Genomic DNA, 15652 nt, shown 5'->3' with positions numbered 1-15652 from the left:
GGGGGGGGGGGGAATTTGCTGCCCTGACGGATTCTAAATGGAGTCTTTGTAAGAAAACAAAGCTGGAGATGGTTCAACTCAGAAAAGGTGAGGAAGGGTTATGCTAAAGAACTGTGCAAAAGTATTAAGACTAACTGTTGAACAAGGCCTGAAGTATTTGACTACTAGAAACATTAAACAGGAAATGTAACCTTGAAAGGAGAAAATCTCAGATCGCAGTACTTTTCCCCAAAGAAATGCAGCAGGTATAACCAGTTGTTAGTAGTACATGAGGTTGGTGCTGGCAGTGGGTTGTTAGTTTAAAAATTCAGGTTATTCAAATGCTGTTGTTAGTCTAAATCCAGCAATTAAATAGTAGTTTGAATCACATTCTGTTTCTGTACTTCACTAATGAAACTAGTAGTTCACAGTAACTTCCAAACAAAATTCTCCTATCGACACCTAAACTCCCTCTTGCTCCCAACCACCTCTCCAGTACAATTAACTCAAACCTAACTACAATAAAGGGTTTCTGAACGTATGTAAAAGTGACCATTAGAAACACAAAACCTAGAAGTAACTACTTGATAGCATTCTTTCACACCTTGATCTAAGGCAGGAGTAGTGCATTTTATATTTCCTTAGAAAAAAATAATTCAGTGCAATCGCAAATCCAAAAAACCCATACGTGGAGTATTCTCAACTATGAGGCTTCCCTGCCACCCGACTTCTCTATTTATTATTATATATATATTTTTTTTTTTTTTTTTAAGATTGTGGTTTGTGGTAGGAAATAGAAACAAAGAACATGCAGTGATTTGAATCAAATCAGTCTGGTTCATCATCCAAATTATTGCTATCAGTAGAATAAGCTTGTTAGTTAACTTCCACCTAAATGAAACGAAATCTAAGTTATGCTGCAAAGCATTAAAAAAAAAAAAAAAAACACCTCTTCAGACATTTAACTGAACTTACATCTCCACTGAATCCAAGAAGCAGGTTGTGTAAAGACTTTTGGCTAAGTACTAAACTGGCCAAAATAACAGATAGTAGAGTTCTTCACCACAGGTAAACCTGTCTCAGTTTGTAACAACTCTTATTCGGCAGGTGGGATGAAGGTATTTACCAAAAGGTACTTTGAAAGACTTTACTCCAGAGGGTTAACACCAAAATAAGTTAGTTTTGACAAGTGGTAAACATACGTTTTTAGTTAAAAACACAGTTGTAAAATGTCATTGCAAGTTGCTTTCTCTTACCCATTTCCTGGAGTACTGGAGCATCCTGGAGAATGACTCAGAGAGGTGCTGCCGGCACAAGGACTCTTCTTAGTGGACAAATCAAGCACGCCGTCTGTGGAGATGATAGAACCAACTCAGAGTTTGAAGAAACAGAATCAGCCACATTGACCCTTGACAAAGCCACTCCTTTGGGCAACCATATTTTCCACTAACATTTTTTTATTATTATTATCTTTTCAGTGGGTTGAGGCTTGGACTTGGTCATAATTTGGCTTACAAGTGACCAGCGTAGTCCTCACAAGTCACAACAAAATTTGGCATCTGTTACAAGAGCCAGAAAACAAATGATTGCCTACAAACCATAGTTCAGGATGCAGCACAGTCTAAGGCATAACTGACCCTCTGCCATCCCAAAATAAGACATTACAAATTACATACATGTTGGAGGCTCTAAATCAGTGTTGTGTATATACATATTTTAATTTTCCTCCATAGATTTGGATTAATGTTAGAATTTAATATGGGAAGCTCACTTTCAAATGAGCACACGCACAACACCGGACTCCTCCCCTGGCAACTAGCTCCATCCCTTTTTCTATGTCCCTGCTGGGTCCCTGATAGCAGAGCTGCTGCTTTTCCCCTTTACCGTGTCACTTTATTCCCTCTCCTCTCCCACCTAACTGTTTTTCCTACCAGGCTGCTTCTGCCATTCTCCCCTGGACACACACTAATGGCACTTTCTTTCTTGTGCTCGCCCGCGCTCCTCTGTGAGCCCTTATGTAAACTCTGAATTTTCAGGCAACAGCAAAGGGACTTCATGCTAAAAAAGATTCGTTCCCATCGCACTGAAACAACTTGAAATTCTGGTCATTTTAATAAGGGGAACATTGCCTTAGAAGCAGCACAGCCATCTGAAATTCCTGGAAACTCTGAAACAAGGAATTTACGAGGCAAAGATAAATGAAAGCTGCTGGCAAAGCAAATGAGAGATGTTTCAGAGCTGCTTGCTCACTAACTTAAGTACCTCCAAACACAAGAACAATCTAAGATGGCTTTCAGACTGCTTCAAGTTCTCATTTGACATATGGAGGAAAAAAAAACCACAAGAGAAGCAGTGAAATAGAGCTACTTACAGAAAGCTGTTCCACCCACTGCATTTGGGAACACCTCGCTACCCAAACCTAAGCAAGAAGAGAGCTCAGCGTTCCCTCTGAGCGCAGCGGCACCCAGGCACAGGACGCAGCGAGGGGACGGAGCAGCAGTGTCCTCAAGGGGACACACCAACAGCAGAGTGCAGGCAAGGGCTCATCCCCACTCCTCCATCAGAAGGGTTCTTGAGGGCAAGCAGGAGCAGCCCCATGCCCTGAGCTCACAAACTGACTGCTCCCTATCGGTCCTCTAGGATGGAAATACACCAGAAAGCTCCCCCAGCAGTCTCCGTGACAGCCTCTTAAATCTCTCCTTAGAAAGTTGGGCAAAGCCCTTCCCAATTACGTAAATTGGGAAAAATAGCTACATCAGCAAACAGATCACTTTAGAAGTTGATATACACGTGTTCTAATTCAATAACAAGTAACAAACATTATAAATCATCTCCAAGCTTTTTCACCACTAAAGAGCAGTCCGCGTATATGCTTTCTTCTTAATCATACAACCCTCTAATTAAAAAAAAACAACAACAACACAGAAGCAGAACCAATTCTCTCCTCCCTTTCAGGGAAAAGCTTCCATGTCAGAACAGTTTAACATTTATAAACACATATGCAAAAAAAGACATGAGTGAATTACATTTGCTTTTCAATAACATTAGCTAGAAATAAATGCCTATCAGCTAAATGTATGGGTCCTCTCTTAGAAAAAATACCATATAACCTTTCACTGCAATTTTGTAACTGACATGTGGCGACAACTCGCAGTAAGTGTAAGAAGTGTCCAGATGTCCAATCTGAACATGGTTGGCCAGGAAAATTAACCTTCTGACAGATAGAAGATATCTGTATATATACAGACAGGATAAAGGAATCTTTACAACTATGTACCAGTGAGCTAAAAGGTTTTGTTGGTTTATTTTGTTGTTGGCATTTATTTGTTTTAAAGGCACTGGACAGCTTGAGGATGGACAGTCTACGTTGTATTTCGTGGAATGATTCTGGACACTTTTAAACACATTTCTAAAGAAGGGAAACGAGGCTAATTCCAATCCTTACAGTAAAATACAGTCACGATAGCCTCTAATCCAGATTTTCAGAAAAAAAATCTTTCACTTAACTAAAATCGCAATTTGCTTGTTAAAAACGTTTTTTTGATGGAAAGCAAGGTTTTCACCTTAAAACAAGCTCTGCAACACTGTTACAAGTCACTCAATCTGTGCTTTGCTGAACAAGTCTATTTTTAAGGTGGAAAAAAAAAGACTTTTTCCAAATGTATGAGCCAGCCGTCACAAAGCAATTTCACACCAAATTTGACTACTTTCACATTATGACCATAAAGAAAACAAATCCAATCAGTCTCTCAGTCAGATTCTGCACTGATCTTCAGGAAGGAGACAGTACAGTTTTCATGACCACAGCACCTTATCAGCAAGCATACAGCCCACTTAGCAGGCTATTTCTTGCAGCTCCCAGCAGCACAATTGTCCCCAGAGGTCAGAGCACGTCCATCCCCTTTGCCCTTCTTCAGAAAAATCATTCATGTCTATGAGCCTACCTTCTTTCAAGAATTATCTTCTCTCCCAGCCACATGTAGCAAGGGAGTATTTTACCATGATGACATCTACCGCTTTTCCACTTCACATTTTATGCAGAAGCGCAAACTTGTAATTGTTTTGTTTTAACAAGAATGCAAGGAGTGGATTGCCACAGGACGCGAGACACTGGTAAGAGTCCTACCTTGTTCACTAGGTTCTGACTGAGACTTTCTGACAGTAAGGTCCAGAGGTGAGTCTTGGTCAGCCATGAGAAGTTTGCTGAGCACAGGGTTCTGAGCAGTTGCAGCCGTGGGAGAGGAGGCGACCAGAGATGCTTTCAGCAGGCTTTGGTTCTTTGTGCTATTGGGCTGGCTGGAGTCCTGAGTAGAGCTATTTTTTGAGGTATATTCAGCAGCAAACTGTCGGATCATTCGCTGCATGATCTCACGGGCCACTAGGGGAATATTGGGGTCAGAGACCCTAGGACTGTCTGGAAACATTAGAGATTTTTTTTTAAGGAAGCACTTTAAGTAAACAATGACTTAATATAAAAGCTGTTTTATTTTAAAAAGAAAACAAAAAGCAAGCCAAAGATGAAAGTGTTTCTATAGAATAAATACTTTACTCTCAGAATATCTGAACAAGAATCATAGGTAATTCTGGTACAAACTTCACAAAGTAACAGTTTCTCAGGAACAATATGCAATCTCATCATTTGTTTTCAAGTATATCCAACCAGACCTTTAAGAGGTGTGGAAATGGAAAGACGGAACCACGAAGAAAAGCATCAAGTAATAAAGTTCATTATGAAAAATTGAATAGACTATTCAGTGGGAGAATTGAGTAACTTACCTGCAGCTACAGAAAGGGGGGAGGGGGAGAGCAGAGTTGCAGCAGTCCCCTACAAAATTACTGGGAAACAAAGCCCTATATTTTTGATTCTTCAAAATGATGTGAATGAAGTTCAAGTGCGTCTTCCACCTCATTTTATCTACTACTGTGCTACAGTGCAGCATGAGATACTACCCAAAGAACTCCCCCAAAAACCAAGAGGTGTCAAATGAAAAGTAATTCTATTTCTGGAAGAGCTGCTAAATCTATTGGTATGAACATGAAATGGAACAGTTAGAAATCCCTTTTTTTCTTTTTCTCTCCTATAAAACAGTGTAAAATACAAAGGTATTTAGGTATACGGGCAACAAAAAGATAATAATGCAAATCATGCAAAAATGCAAAAGATAATAATGCAAAATATTTTAGACCAGTAGCAATTCATGATGTCAAAGCAAAACCATAGATCCTGCATCACAGGTGCTAAGTCCTGCCACTTCCTCTTAAGCACTACTTGTTTTCTTTGGACAAATCAGGGTGCTGGTTCTTTTGTGGTTGTCATTGTTTGTTTGTTTAAAAAAAGTTTAGAAGATTTGATTTTCTATTTTGGGAGAGAAAACTGTGCACTGGAAGACCAAATAAATCTAAAATTCACACTCAAAAAGGAACAATAGAAGAGTGCTTTTTTTTTTTTAATTGCCTAGGTTGAAAGGCAATCTATCAAGATCAATCTATCAGAAACATCAGCAAAGCCATCTGTGGGACGTTTCCGTGTTAATTTGCCTTTTACCACCATTTTTGACAAATATGCATCAATCCAACAACCAGCCATAGAGTATCTGTAAAGGATGACTGACATGAAGGATTGAGGGTGGAGCTGCCCATAAACCCAAGAGCAGTGGGAAACAGCTACTTTGTTTCTTGATGGAAAACCACACTGAGATTTAAGTACTTACTGAGCTGAAACTCCTTCCTGTTAAGTACAGGTTTTCAAACTTAAGGTCTTATACAGTCACCACGTGTAATCTTATAGTGGAACAGTAGCTGTAAATTTCTGGGATGTTTATGTAAATATTTAATCATTTTATTGTGAAGCCTATGAGACATTTGCTTTATTGCTGCTAAGCACGTGACACACCAAAGTTTTAAGAAGCCACCAAGAGATGAGTCAAACTTATTTAGGTACATTTATGTTATCTCTTTCTCTCCAAAGGATCCACAAGGACACGGGCTGTAACAGGGAACAAGTGTGGAAACTTTTTCCAGCAAGTGTGACATTTCTTCCATTTTCTAAGCTCTCTATTATAACCTGCTGAAGGACATGTGAGAAGCTCTAAGGAAGCCCAGAAGAGCACAACTTGACAGCCTGATCACACTGATGCCAGCTATTTGACATGTGCTTGGAGTGTATACACGTTGGGCTGATATGAATGCTGAGATCTATACAGATTGCATTTACTGAAGAATCATGCCTTTCCTGTGCACATACATTCATGTGTACAAGTCAATAAAGCTTGCAGCTAAATTGCTTCCAAATTCATGGAGGAAATCCTGGATATGCCCACAGGCAAGCATCTTTCTAACCTTTCTAATTCAAAGCAGCAAAAAGTAAGTACTCAGAGCTGCTCAAGACAAACTTACTAATTCAGGACTCTAACTTGCAAGCAGAAGGGTAGTTACCTAGCACATTAAAGGCTTCTTGCTTAATACAAAGCCCGCTTTTTAAACACTAAGGATTAAAACTGTTCAAAAGTGAGTGCAAAATATTTGCTGGTGCTTCTGCAGCATCACTGGAAATCAACCAAATGTTGATTTCAAGTGTCTCATTTATTTGAAAGAAATTTTAACTTAAGGTATAGAGATTCTCAGAGATGATAAATACAGCCAACATTTACCTACTGTAAGTTATCTAAGGTAGTATAACTGAGCTTTAAATCCTCAATAGCCTTTGTGTATTTTACCTATACTAAAATCTCAAAAGGGAAACATTAACCAAAAACAAGGTATAATTTCATTAAACTATAAAAAGAAAGTCCTATCACATCTCAACGTAAAGGTAATGGAGAACTAAATACTACCATTCTGCTTTCACTGGAATTACGAACATTTGATAGAAACATTACTGGGTCAGAGAGCCATAGGCACAAAGCAGAGAGGAAGTAGGTAAGATTAATGGGCAGCCTGTGCTGAAAGTTTGCTGATATTGCTCATTATCTTTGTATGTTAAGCACACGAGTTCACGTCCTTGACATGCAACAGGCATCTGTTCACAGAACACCTGCATTTTCTCTGATCTACTCTGACTACAAAACAGCAGTCTCAAATGTTACTGGCAGTCAGGATGGAAATAAAAAAGAACTAACTACTGGCATGAAGCCAGGAGAGCCAAGTACCTCTGAGTAACCAGGAGCATCAGAATTCTACCACTCTTTGTGTCCTCTGTGGTATGACAGTGCTTGGGGATCTCATGTCAATGGCATGAGTTAGAATAGCCTTTTAAGCAATCTAAATACAGCCAAGCTAGACAACAATGCATTAAGGACTCAGGACTGTGTTCCTGCCAGGCTTCTTCCCCTCCCTTATTACTCTTGCACCGAGCTCAGTTCTGCTGGAGAAGGGAAAGCAAGAACACATTAAGTATCTTTGAGATATTTTTTTTCAATCTGAAATGATTCCATTATCCTCATTCTGTGTAGCTGGCCACACAAAGCATTAAACAATTTTCCTATGATTAGGAGAGTACACGTTTCCCATGAAGTCTGCAAACACGTCACACAAGAAGTTAAGCTTTTTGTAAAACTAAAGGGATGAGATATCTAACAAAACATTTGGAAGTGCTGAAAAGGCACATCTTCACAGCCTCCATCTCCACCAGAAAACTGGAATGGAAAAAATAGATGTTCTGTGTATTTTTTATTTTCTTAAATCACTTCTGGATTTAAAGAGATGCGATAAATTAAAAATTTTTTTTAAAGAAAATAGCCACTAAAAAGGCAGACTTGGAATAAAAGCATTATCTGAACTATCGGTAATAATGTAGTAACTATCCCTCCTACCATCCTACATGCTATACCTTATGCAATTCATCACACTATATAGTTTGTATTTATTCATCAGAGTCATAAAAGAAAGGCTAAAATACTGTTATCTGCTTAAAACACCTTTAAATATTTTGGTCACTGTGAGGACGGGCTGAAGACTGGCTACAGCAATTTCTAATTTGTTAAACTGAAGCCTTGCATTGTCCCCCAGCAGACAGGTTGGAATTACTGATTTGGCAGATTTTCTCACACATGGGTTAGACTGATAAGTACAATGTACTTTCACTCAGGATGCACTTGGAAGCAACCTCTGGATTCCCATTTCTCAGGCTGACAGAAAACAGAGAAGTGAGTTCCGTGCCTCCTGAACAGTGCGCTGTAATTGACATAACGCTCCAGAACAGATTTACAGGACTTTCTAACGTTGAGCTTCCATTATTGTTCTCAGCATATTGTACAGTACTGATTTTCCAATTCTTTTGCCGCTCGTTTTTTGAATCCTTCATACAAACCCCTTCGCGCTATTCCAGCTATATTTTGGATTGAGGGTTGCTGGGGCAGGTGATGGTGGAAGCCACCACAGACCACAGTGAGAAGACTGTTGACTTCTTAAAAGAATTAATATAGATCCCACCTATAAATTAATTTTAGAAAGGAAAAAATATTTATATCCCACCTACCATCACCACTGTCCCTCTTTATAGCTCATTCACCTAAACACTGGCTTCAGAGCAGCAGTTCTGCTGTATAAGAGCTGAATAACTCCTCCATAATTGTAAGAACACTTGTGTTCTGATGGAGAGTTTTACTTTGGGGTTAAAGCTCTTACACTCTCTTCTTCCCTCTCAAGACCATGCTGTTGTACTGCTACATTACTGGAGATTTAATTTTCACTCTTGATAAACACATATAAAGACTGCAACTGAAAAACACTGACCATACAATGACAGCTTGAACATCCAATCTTTGACACCTTTGCATCACATGCAATAAGACCAGCAAGAGATATCAATCCCCTCCCCCCCAATAAAACCAACCTTTTCTGTAAAAGACTGCATTGAGGAACTCTTCCGCTTGCCTTTCAAAACGAATGATTTTTGCTTGCTCTTGTCTAAGCAGAGCTTCTTGTCCAGCTTCTGAGGCTGGCTCATCCAGACTGACTAAGTGCTCCTGCAAAGATATTTAATAGTTATAAGATCCTCCTGACTCCAAGACAAATAAAGTTCCTTAGGCATTACATATTTCACTAAATTCAAAGCTTTGTTAGATACTCGGCAGAGAGTTGTATCTATTAAATCAAAACCTGAATGTTCTGACTGCTCCAGAACATTGTTCTTTGCCCTGTTTTCTTGTTGTAAACGCAGCAGAAGACTGCAAGATTCGATAGCGTTATGGCAAATAACAGCCCACCAGAAGGAAGAATTCTGTATTTTACTACACACATTTGGCTGCAAACTGCATATCTAACACTTATTCTTTAGCTTTTCAGTTTGGTTCTACAAGAAAAAAACACCGAGGGCAAAATACAGAGAAAATTCACCTTCATTTACACAGTGCTCATGTGAACTAAGCAATAAATGGCCAGGCATCAGCAACAAACAAGGTCCTCTGTCAAGTGGCTCAGCAGTGGTGACTTTTTAGTGAAATAAACGCAAGTTTGCTATTTACAATACCCACAGTGAATTAAAGTTCATTCTCCTGTACAACTGGAAGTTATCTCAGGAATATTTCAAAACCAGCCTTTTAACTAGGATAATTAAAGAGAAACTGGAAGACAATGGCTACAAACGTACCAAATACAACTGCCTGGATTTCTCCACCCACCCTCCTCTCTCCTCTTTCATTTTAATGCCTTGCTCTCACGCAGGAGAATAATCCCTTTCGGGGCCCTTTCCTCCCACTTTCATTTTAAGCAATATTGAAGTTACCTGTATTTACCTACTGCAGGAATGCATACACAACCACTCTTTGGGTTGAGGGAGTGTTCTGTTTTGCTAACCTTTACATAGTACCAGTTACCATAATACCTCGGCTATAGCCAGCTTCTGGCCTCTAACGTACAAATTGATTTCAGGTTCATGTTCTCGTGGGACTAAAAGGGAAGGAGGAGAGAGCTGGCAATTTTCTTATAATTCACAACAAACGAAAACAAGAAGTCATTTTTAATTTTGTAAGTCTCTGCTCCAAGAGGCTTAATAAAAGGAGGTTACATAACCAGCCTATAGTAAATTAACGAACGCAGCAGTCACATGAACTACGTGCAAAGGGCAATCATATGAACGCTGTGGACTCTGGACTGTACACCACGGGCTCTCACCATAAGATTTGTTATTTATCAGCTCCCAAAATTTCTCTGGCAAAAGCTAAAGGGGGATACCTGCCTCAGACAGGCTACAAGGAAAGCAGAAGATTGTACCACACCAACAGAGGAGTATGCAATGACCAAGGTGAGAGATGAGCTCAACAGTATTCTTGCTGGGAAGCTGTAGTTGTGCAGAGTTAAAGCTCTCACAATGAGAATGACCTTTTCCCTGTACCAGAGAGAACCCAGGCTTGCTCCCATAGGAAAGGCCAGCACTCCCAAGCTAGTCCTGAGACGGCTGGGAACTCAAAGTGGAGCATGAGCATTCACTTCTGTGCCAGGAACGCCTGTAGCAGCAGTGCTGTGGTTGAGCACACGTTTACGCTTCTGTGATATTTAAAATACGAGGCGTCAGTACAGGATTTCACGGTGAAAATATATGTGGAAAGTAAACCCAATATTTTTGTCAGAGTTATCTTCCAGGTGAGACTCTTTAAAACACACTTCCATTCTCTTCTTCAAAATGGCATCTCCACATCTGAAAAGTTTCAGGCAGGATCCGTCCCTCTTACTGACTGCCACCCTCAGCCAAGCTCTGCTGTCCTTTGGTGTTATGAGGATAGGTACAAACCCACCAGCCCACCGGTTTGTGTCAAAGAAGGCATTAAAGGAGAAGTTAACTCACAACAGAACTAACCTAGGCACTACACAAGTGTTAGTGCATTTAAAGAAAAACTTTTAAGCCTTACTTAAAAGAATCTCTGCCATCTGATGCACAGAGATCTGGCTAGATGAGATCAACCGAAGTTGATTAGCATCCTCCAGGTAGAGTCCTGCAAGCCATTTCAAAAAACTTTCTTCCAATTCAAAGGACAAACAGACTTCAGAATTCAAGGAAACGTCACCCCTTCAGTCTGATCCAATAAACTGGAACTCTGGAAGAGATCTTCATCCAGCATAAGGCGTTGCTCACGTTGCCAGTATCTTTCACAGCTGAGCCGTTACACGGCAAGTACCACACTGGCCAAGCACTCTCTGTACTGACCACATGAAACAGTTTACCAGAAAGATTGCTGCCTACCGCATTTTTTAATATTTTCTTAACACTTTGTGTAAAAATTATTCTAGCAACCTTCGCAGCTGGTTAACCTCTCAAGGGAAACTTCAAGTTTTCACAGTAAATATTTGACCGTGATTATTATTCAAAGTCAACTTAAAAAGTTTTTCTTCGCTGTGTGCATTTGTTTGGGGATTTTTTTTTAAATGATTAATGCTAATTAACCAGTTGGCATTGGTCAGAGATATCCTAGGGCTTAAAATGTTAATTATCCATATTTATGACTTCCATTCTGTTCTCTTTGGATTTCTCTTCACATGGGAATCATGGCCCAAAACATCACTAGCATCCCCCTCGAACCTGCAGCATCACACTATCTGGCAAGAGAAGAATTCCCTCTCCTGCCATTAAGGCACGCCTCTCTTCATACATCCCCCAAAATAGTTTATCACTTTTACATTGCTATCACCTTTCATCTGTCTGTAACTTCTGATTGATAAAACAAGTTTCGGTCTGTCCTATTTCTGAAGTTTCAATTCCGAGCACGCCATTTGAATCACCTGCAACTGCTCCCAGTTTGGTATCAGCTACAAATTCAGATGGTTGAATTACTTTTTAAGACATCCCTCACTTACTGGGCATGCAAGAGTTTATAGTGAGAAACAACATTATTTCCTCACTCGCCAAGATAACTGACCGGACACGTTTATGAAATTCAAAACACGTTCCTCTGCACTGAATGGACACCCTGCCCAGAGGCCGTTATTCTGACTAATCATAATCAAGCACTGGCATAATGTTACCTTTAGGTGTTTGTTTAAAGCAACGTCCAAGTTGTGTGAAAATTCAAAGTCACTCTGGTGTGACTCTCACATGCTGCACCCCACCACACTTCTTCCCAGAGCTGCCTGAGGTCCTTACAGTGAAGCCGGGCTATTCCTTGGCCCTTCAAACAGCAGGTCAGCCCTCTGCCATCAGCAGCATGAGACTCCAGAATACGCTCCCTGATCTCTTCTCTCTTACTGTTTTTATAGCTTAAATATATCTATGAAATAGTTAACGTGCTTAGGAGTATTATCTTTCTTGTTCTCCTCTCACCAACAAATGAGATTAGTGTCATTCCTCCCCCCAGCTTTTTATTTTTATTTTTTTATAAATTAAAAGCAAAACCCATGTGTATAAATTTCTTTAGGTAGCTTCAGACAACCCATTTTTTTTTATTTTTCCAAAGGAACACACTCAACTGAATTCTTCTTAAAGGATTCTTTCCCTGATTTCCCTCTTACTTCTGGTGCTTTTTGACATTATCAATCTGCATCTTTTTACCAAAATATGACCAGCAGATCACTTCAGAGCATATGAACATTCTGGATAGAGCCACAGACTTCCTGTATAGTGATAGCCCCGTCGGTTTTCTTATAAGACATACTGAAAAATTAACTGCAATTAAGAAGCCCAAACCACTTCAAGTTCGATTCATCTGAACGGATAGGTCTTATCTGCACTACAACCTTTGAGAAGGAAGAGAGCCACAAAAAATAAAAGCTTGGAAACTACACATCTTAAGTCTTCTCTGTGAAGGATAAAGCCCACAGGGAACTGGGAATTACCACATTTGCAGATCAGCCAAACGGAGCTCACAGAGTTGGGCCCCACAGAACATGATCTGTTTCCTTTCGCTGCGAGTATGCTGCTGGAGCTGCTAACTCTGTCTTTCATGCTGTCAGTGTACATGTGTTAATGATCTGGAAGCACTTCCTTAGTTAACTAATTATTCTCTCTGATCATACAACTGAAACAATTGTGATATTGTTATTTTGTTTTCTGTGATGGAAGAAAAAGATCCAATTTCTAAAAGCTTTATGTTACTGCATGCAACCCTTTGGATACAGGCAAAAATATGACCAGGAGATTTTAGCTCCTAACTTTGTATGTATTTTACTGTCGTTCTTAAGTGAACACACTCAAGTCTACTCCTCTATCAAAAACCATCTTGTATTTTGGCTGGCAAAAAAAAAAAATCCATGCATTTGCAAGTAGAACTACTGCTACAAATAAATTAATCTCTTCAGAATACTTCAGCAGATGGTTTCCTCTCCTTTGAAGAATGCATGTAATTGAATCTGATTGCTTGTAAAAGCAAGAATTAGCATCACTGAAAGGGGTGGGAGAATACAGCAGTTTTCTTCCCCAAACAGCTTGGCCAATAAACTAATCAGGGCCTGCAGCTCTCATCCCCCAGTCCAGCACCCAGGTCTCCTTGAACACAGCCACCCGTCTCCCAAGTTATAGGGCTTTCTTACAAGCAAATTCAGAAAAAAAACCTCTGAAGATTTTTATTATTTTTCAACTAGTTAGAACAAGTACCTACATATCACCCAAAGGTGAGAGCTGATTACACCGGCTGATTATTTCACTAATAGAGGTGTCAGCCAGAGCCCCAAAGCACAGAATACTGTGTGGCTGTGGCTATCATGCTCCCAGCTGCACCATCAATGACACACCTTTTAAGTCTGTCCCCAATATTATGCAGGCACAAACCCAGATGATCCCATCCTACTCAGTTCTTTTCATAAAAAGGTGACAGGAAGCACATCAACAACAAAAAAGCAGATCAGAAGTTGAGCCACAGAAAACACAACCGCAACCATATTACGTACAGGAACAGACAGGTTTTAGCAGTTTTAGAAGCTTAAGCCTTCAACTCCTTCAAAAGGAAGAGTTAAAATTATCCTTGCAAATGACAAATGTTGGATGGAAGAGATTTCCAACAAAACTGGTACCATTCCCAATTTAGTTCAGGCCACCAGCGGAAGGCTGTCCATCATTTGGCTGAATACCAACTGGCGTTACAAACTTTTGAGTAACAATGAGATCTCAAGCTTTATTTCAAATGATGACTATATCAAACTCATACTACTTGAAGATCTCTATAAAAGAGCTTATTTAACTTTGTATTGCAAGCTAATGACATCTGCAATAGCCAGCAGTGCAGCAATTCAGCATGCCCACAAAGGAAAGGAGACACTCCCACCTTGCCATCACTCACAGCTAACATACGAAGCACTCACTAGGTCTCAAAGGAGCCACACTCTTCACTCTCTCTTTCCCACAAAAAAAAAAAAAAAGAAAAGAAAAAAAGAAAAAGAAAAAACAAACAACAACAACAACCACCACCACAGCAGAACCAATGTTAAGGCTGGGGGAGGGCAGGAAGGGATGAAAAAGAAATCCCATGTACTCCAAAGCAGACTCCATATCTCTAGGCCCAGTGCGAGGAGAATCACCAGGATTAACGGAGGTCACAAGTCTGATTGGAATGGACTGCTTTACCTCTGTTCTCCACTCCTCCATCCCCCAGACAGCCAGTGATATCCGGCCACACAGCAAACAAGCATGCGTACAAAGCACTCTTTGCTGTCTCTGTTTATCAATCAGCTGTTAGAAAAAGGGTTTAGAGAGGCATTTTTGGCTACTGAAATGTAAAGTGACAGAAATGGGTTTGATTTATAAAACTTGTTCTATCCAAGCCTGACACTAACGCAGCCTTTGTTAACTCACATTTGTCTCTGGGCAGATCGAAACATATAACCTTCTTCCCTTCACCTCATGCTTTTGGCAAACGATGCTGCATTCTGTGTCATTCTACATACACAATCCTAAAACCTTAGATCCAGATGCCAAAACTGCCACAAAGAGCAATACCAGATCTGACCAAATCTGTGTCTTTCTTTTGTCCATTTAAAAAGCACCACACGGTACAACGGGGAACCAGATAAGCAACTATCTCCAGCATAAGAAACAAGTCCCCAGTTCTCAATGACAGAAAGCCCAGCACAGTGCATTGAAAACATAAATAGTGACATCTCAGCTTTTGACCAAAAGGTTGTGTAGAAGCTCGAGGAAGATAAGATGAGCATGTCTAATCTGCACTCTACACAGCGCTCTCAGTCTTCACCTAAATAATGGGCTTTCAGGAGCTTTATCATAGTTATTGTGGGCCTATGAGGATGATTGAGACGTAGGCAGTCTTTTTGAAGATCTACCCATACATCATCAGATTCTCCCAGCCAAAAGCAGACTGACCATAAAGTTCATTTAAAGGTTTTCCTAGAACTGTGCCCAGCACTGAATTTTGTCTTTATATGAAATGACGTAAGTCAAATAAGACAGAACTCCTAGCAGTGTAAGTACACATAGAGCTTACCTGCTGTCAGCCTCAACAAAGTATTATGCCCTACGCCTATTCTAAATGCAAGCATTTCTAATCCTCCTCCCAATGCTTCAACAAACAGCGTAATACAAAAATAAGCATAAACTGGCAACATGGCAAGTCCCCCTGTTAACAAGAAGGTACTTCCTTTACTAACAAACCATGAGGTCATACGTTAGCTGCTGCAGAGGGAAGGGTGATTGTGTTTCATTCACAAGTCTACAGAGAACCCCTCTGCACTTACAGCTACATTGTGCAGGAAGAAGTAGTTAAGAGATCCAGGAAATGATGTTTTCCCAAGACAG

General features: G+C 40.1%; 1 protein-coding gene across 4 annotated transcripts in view; it reads right to left on the bottom strand.

Annotated features, from left to right (window-relative positions):
• The window catches only part of LOC110399328 (ligand-dependent corepressor), a 57964-nt gene that overhangs the window by 26744 nt on the left and 15568 nt on the right, over positions 1–15652 (bottom strand). For all 4 annotated transcript variants that reach the window (XM_021397823.1, XM_021397829.1, XM_021397824.1 and 1 more), the window contains 3 exons: positions 8813–8945; positions 4106–4393; positions 1236–1329 (listed from right to left, as the gene is read on the bottom strand). In XM_021397823.1, the coding sequence (XP_021253498.1) occupies positions 1236–1329; positions 4106–4343 (332 nt within the window). In that variant the 5' untranslated portion in view covers positions 4344–4393; positions 8813–8945. The remainder of the gene's footprint in view (positions 1–1235; positions 1330–4105; positions 4394–8812; positions 8946–15652) is intronic.

This window comes from Numida meleagris, chromosome 5 (assembly GCF_002078875.1).
Source record: "Numida meleagris isolate 19003 breed g44 Domestic line chromosome 5, NumMel1.0, whole genome shotgun sequence".
Classification (NCBI taxonomy): domain Eukaryota; kingdom Metazoa; phylum Chordata; class Aves; order Galliformes; family Numididae; genus Numida; species Numida meleagris.
The sequence above is the reverse complement of the archived record's forward strand: the minus strand, read 5'-3'. Positions and strand labels throughout refer to the sequence as shown.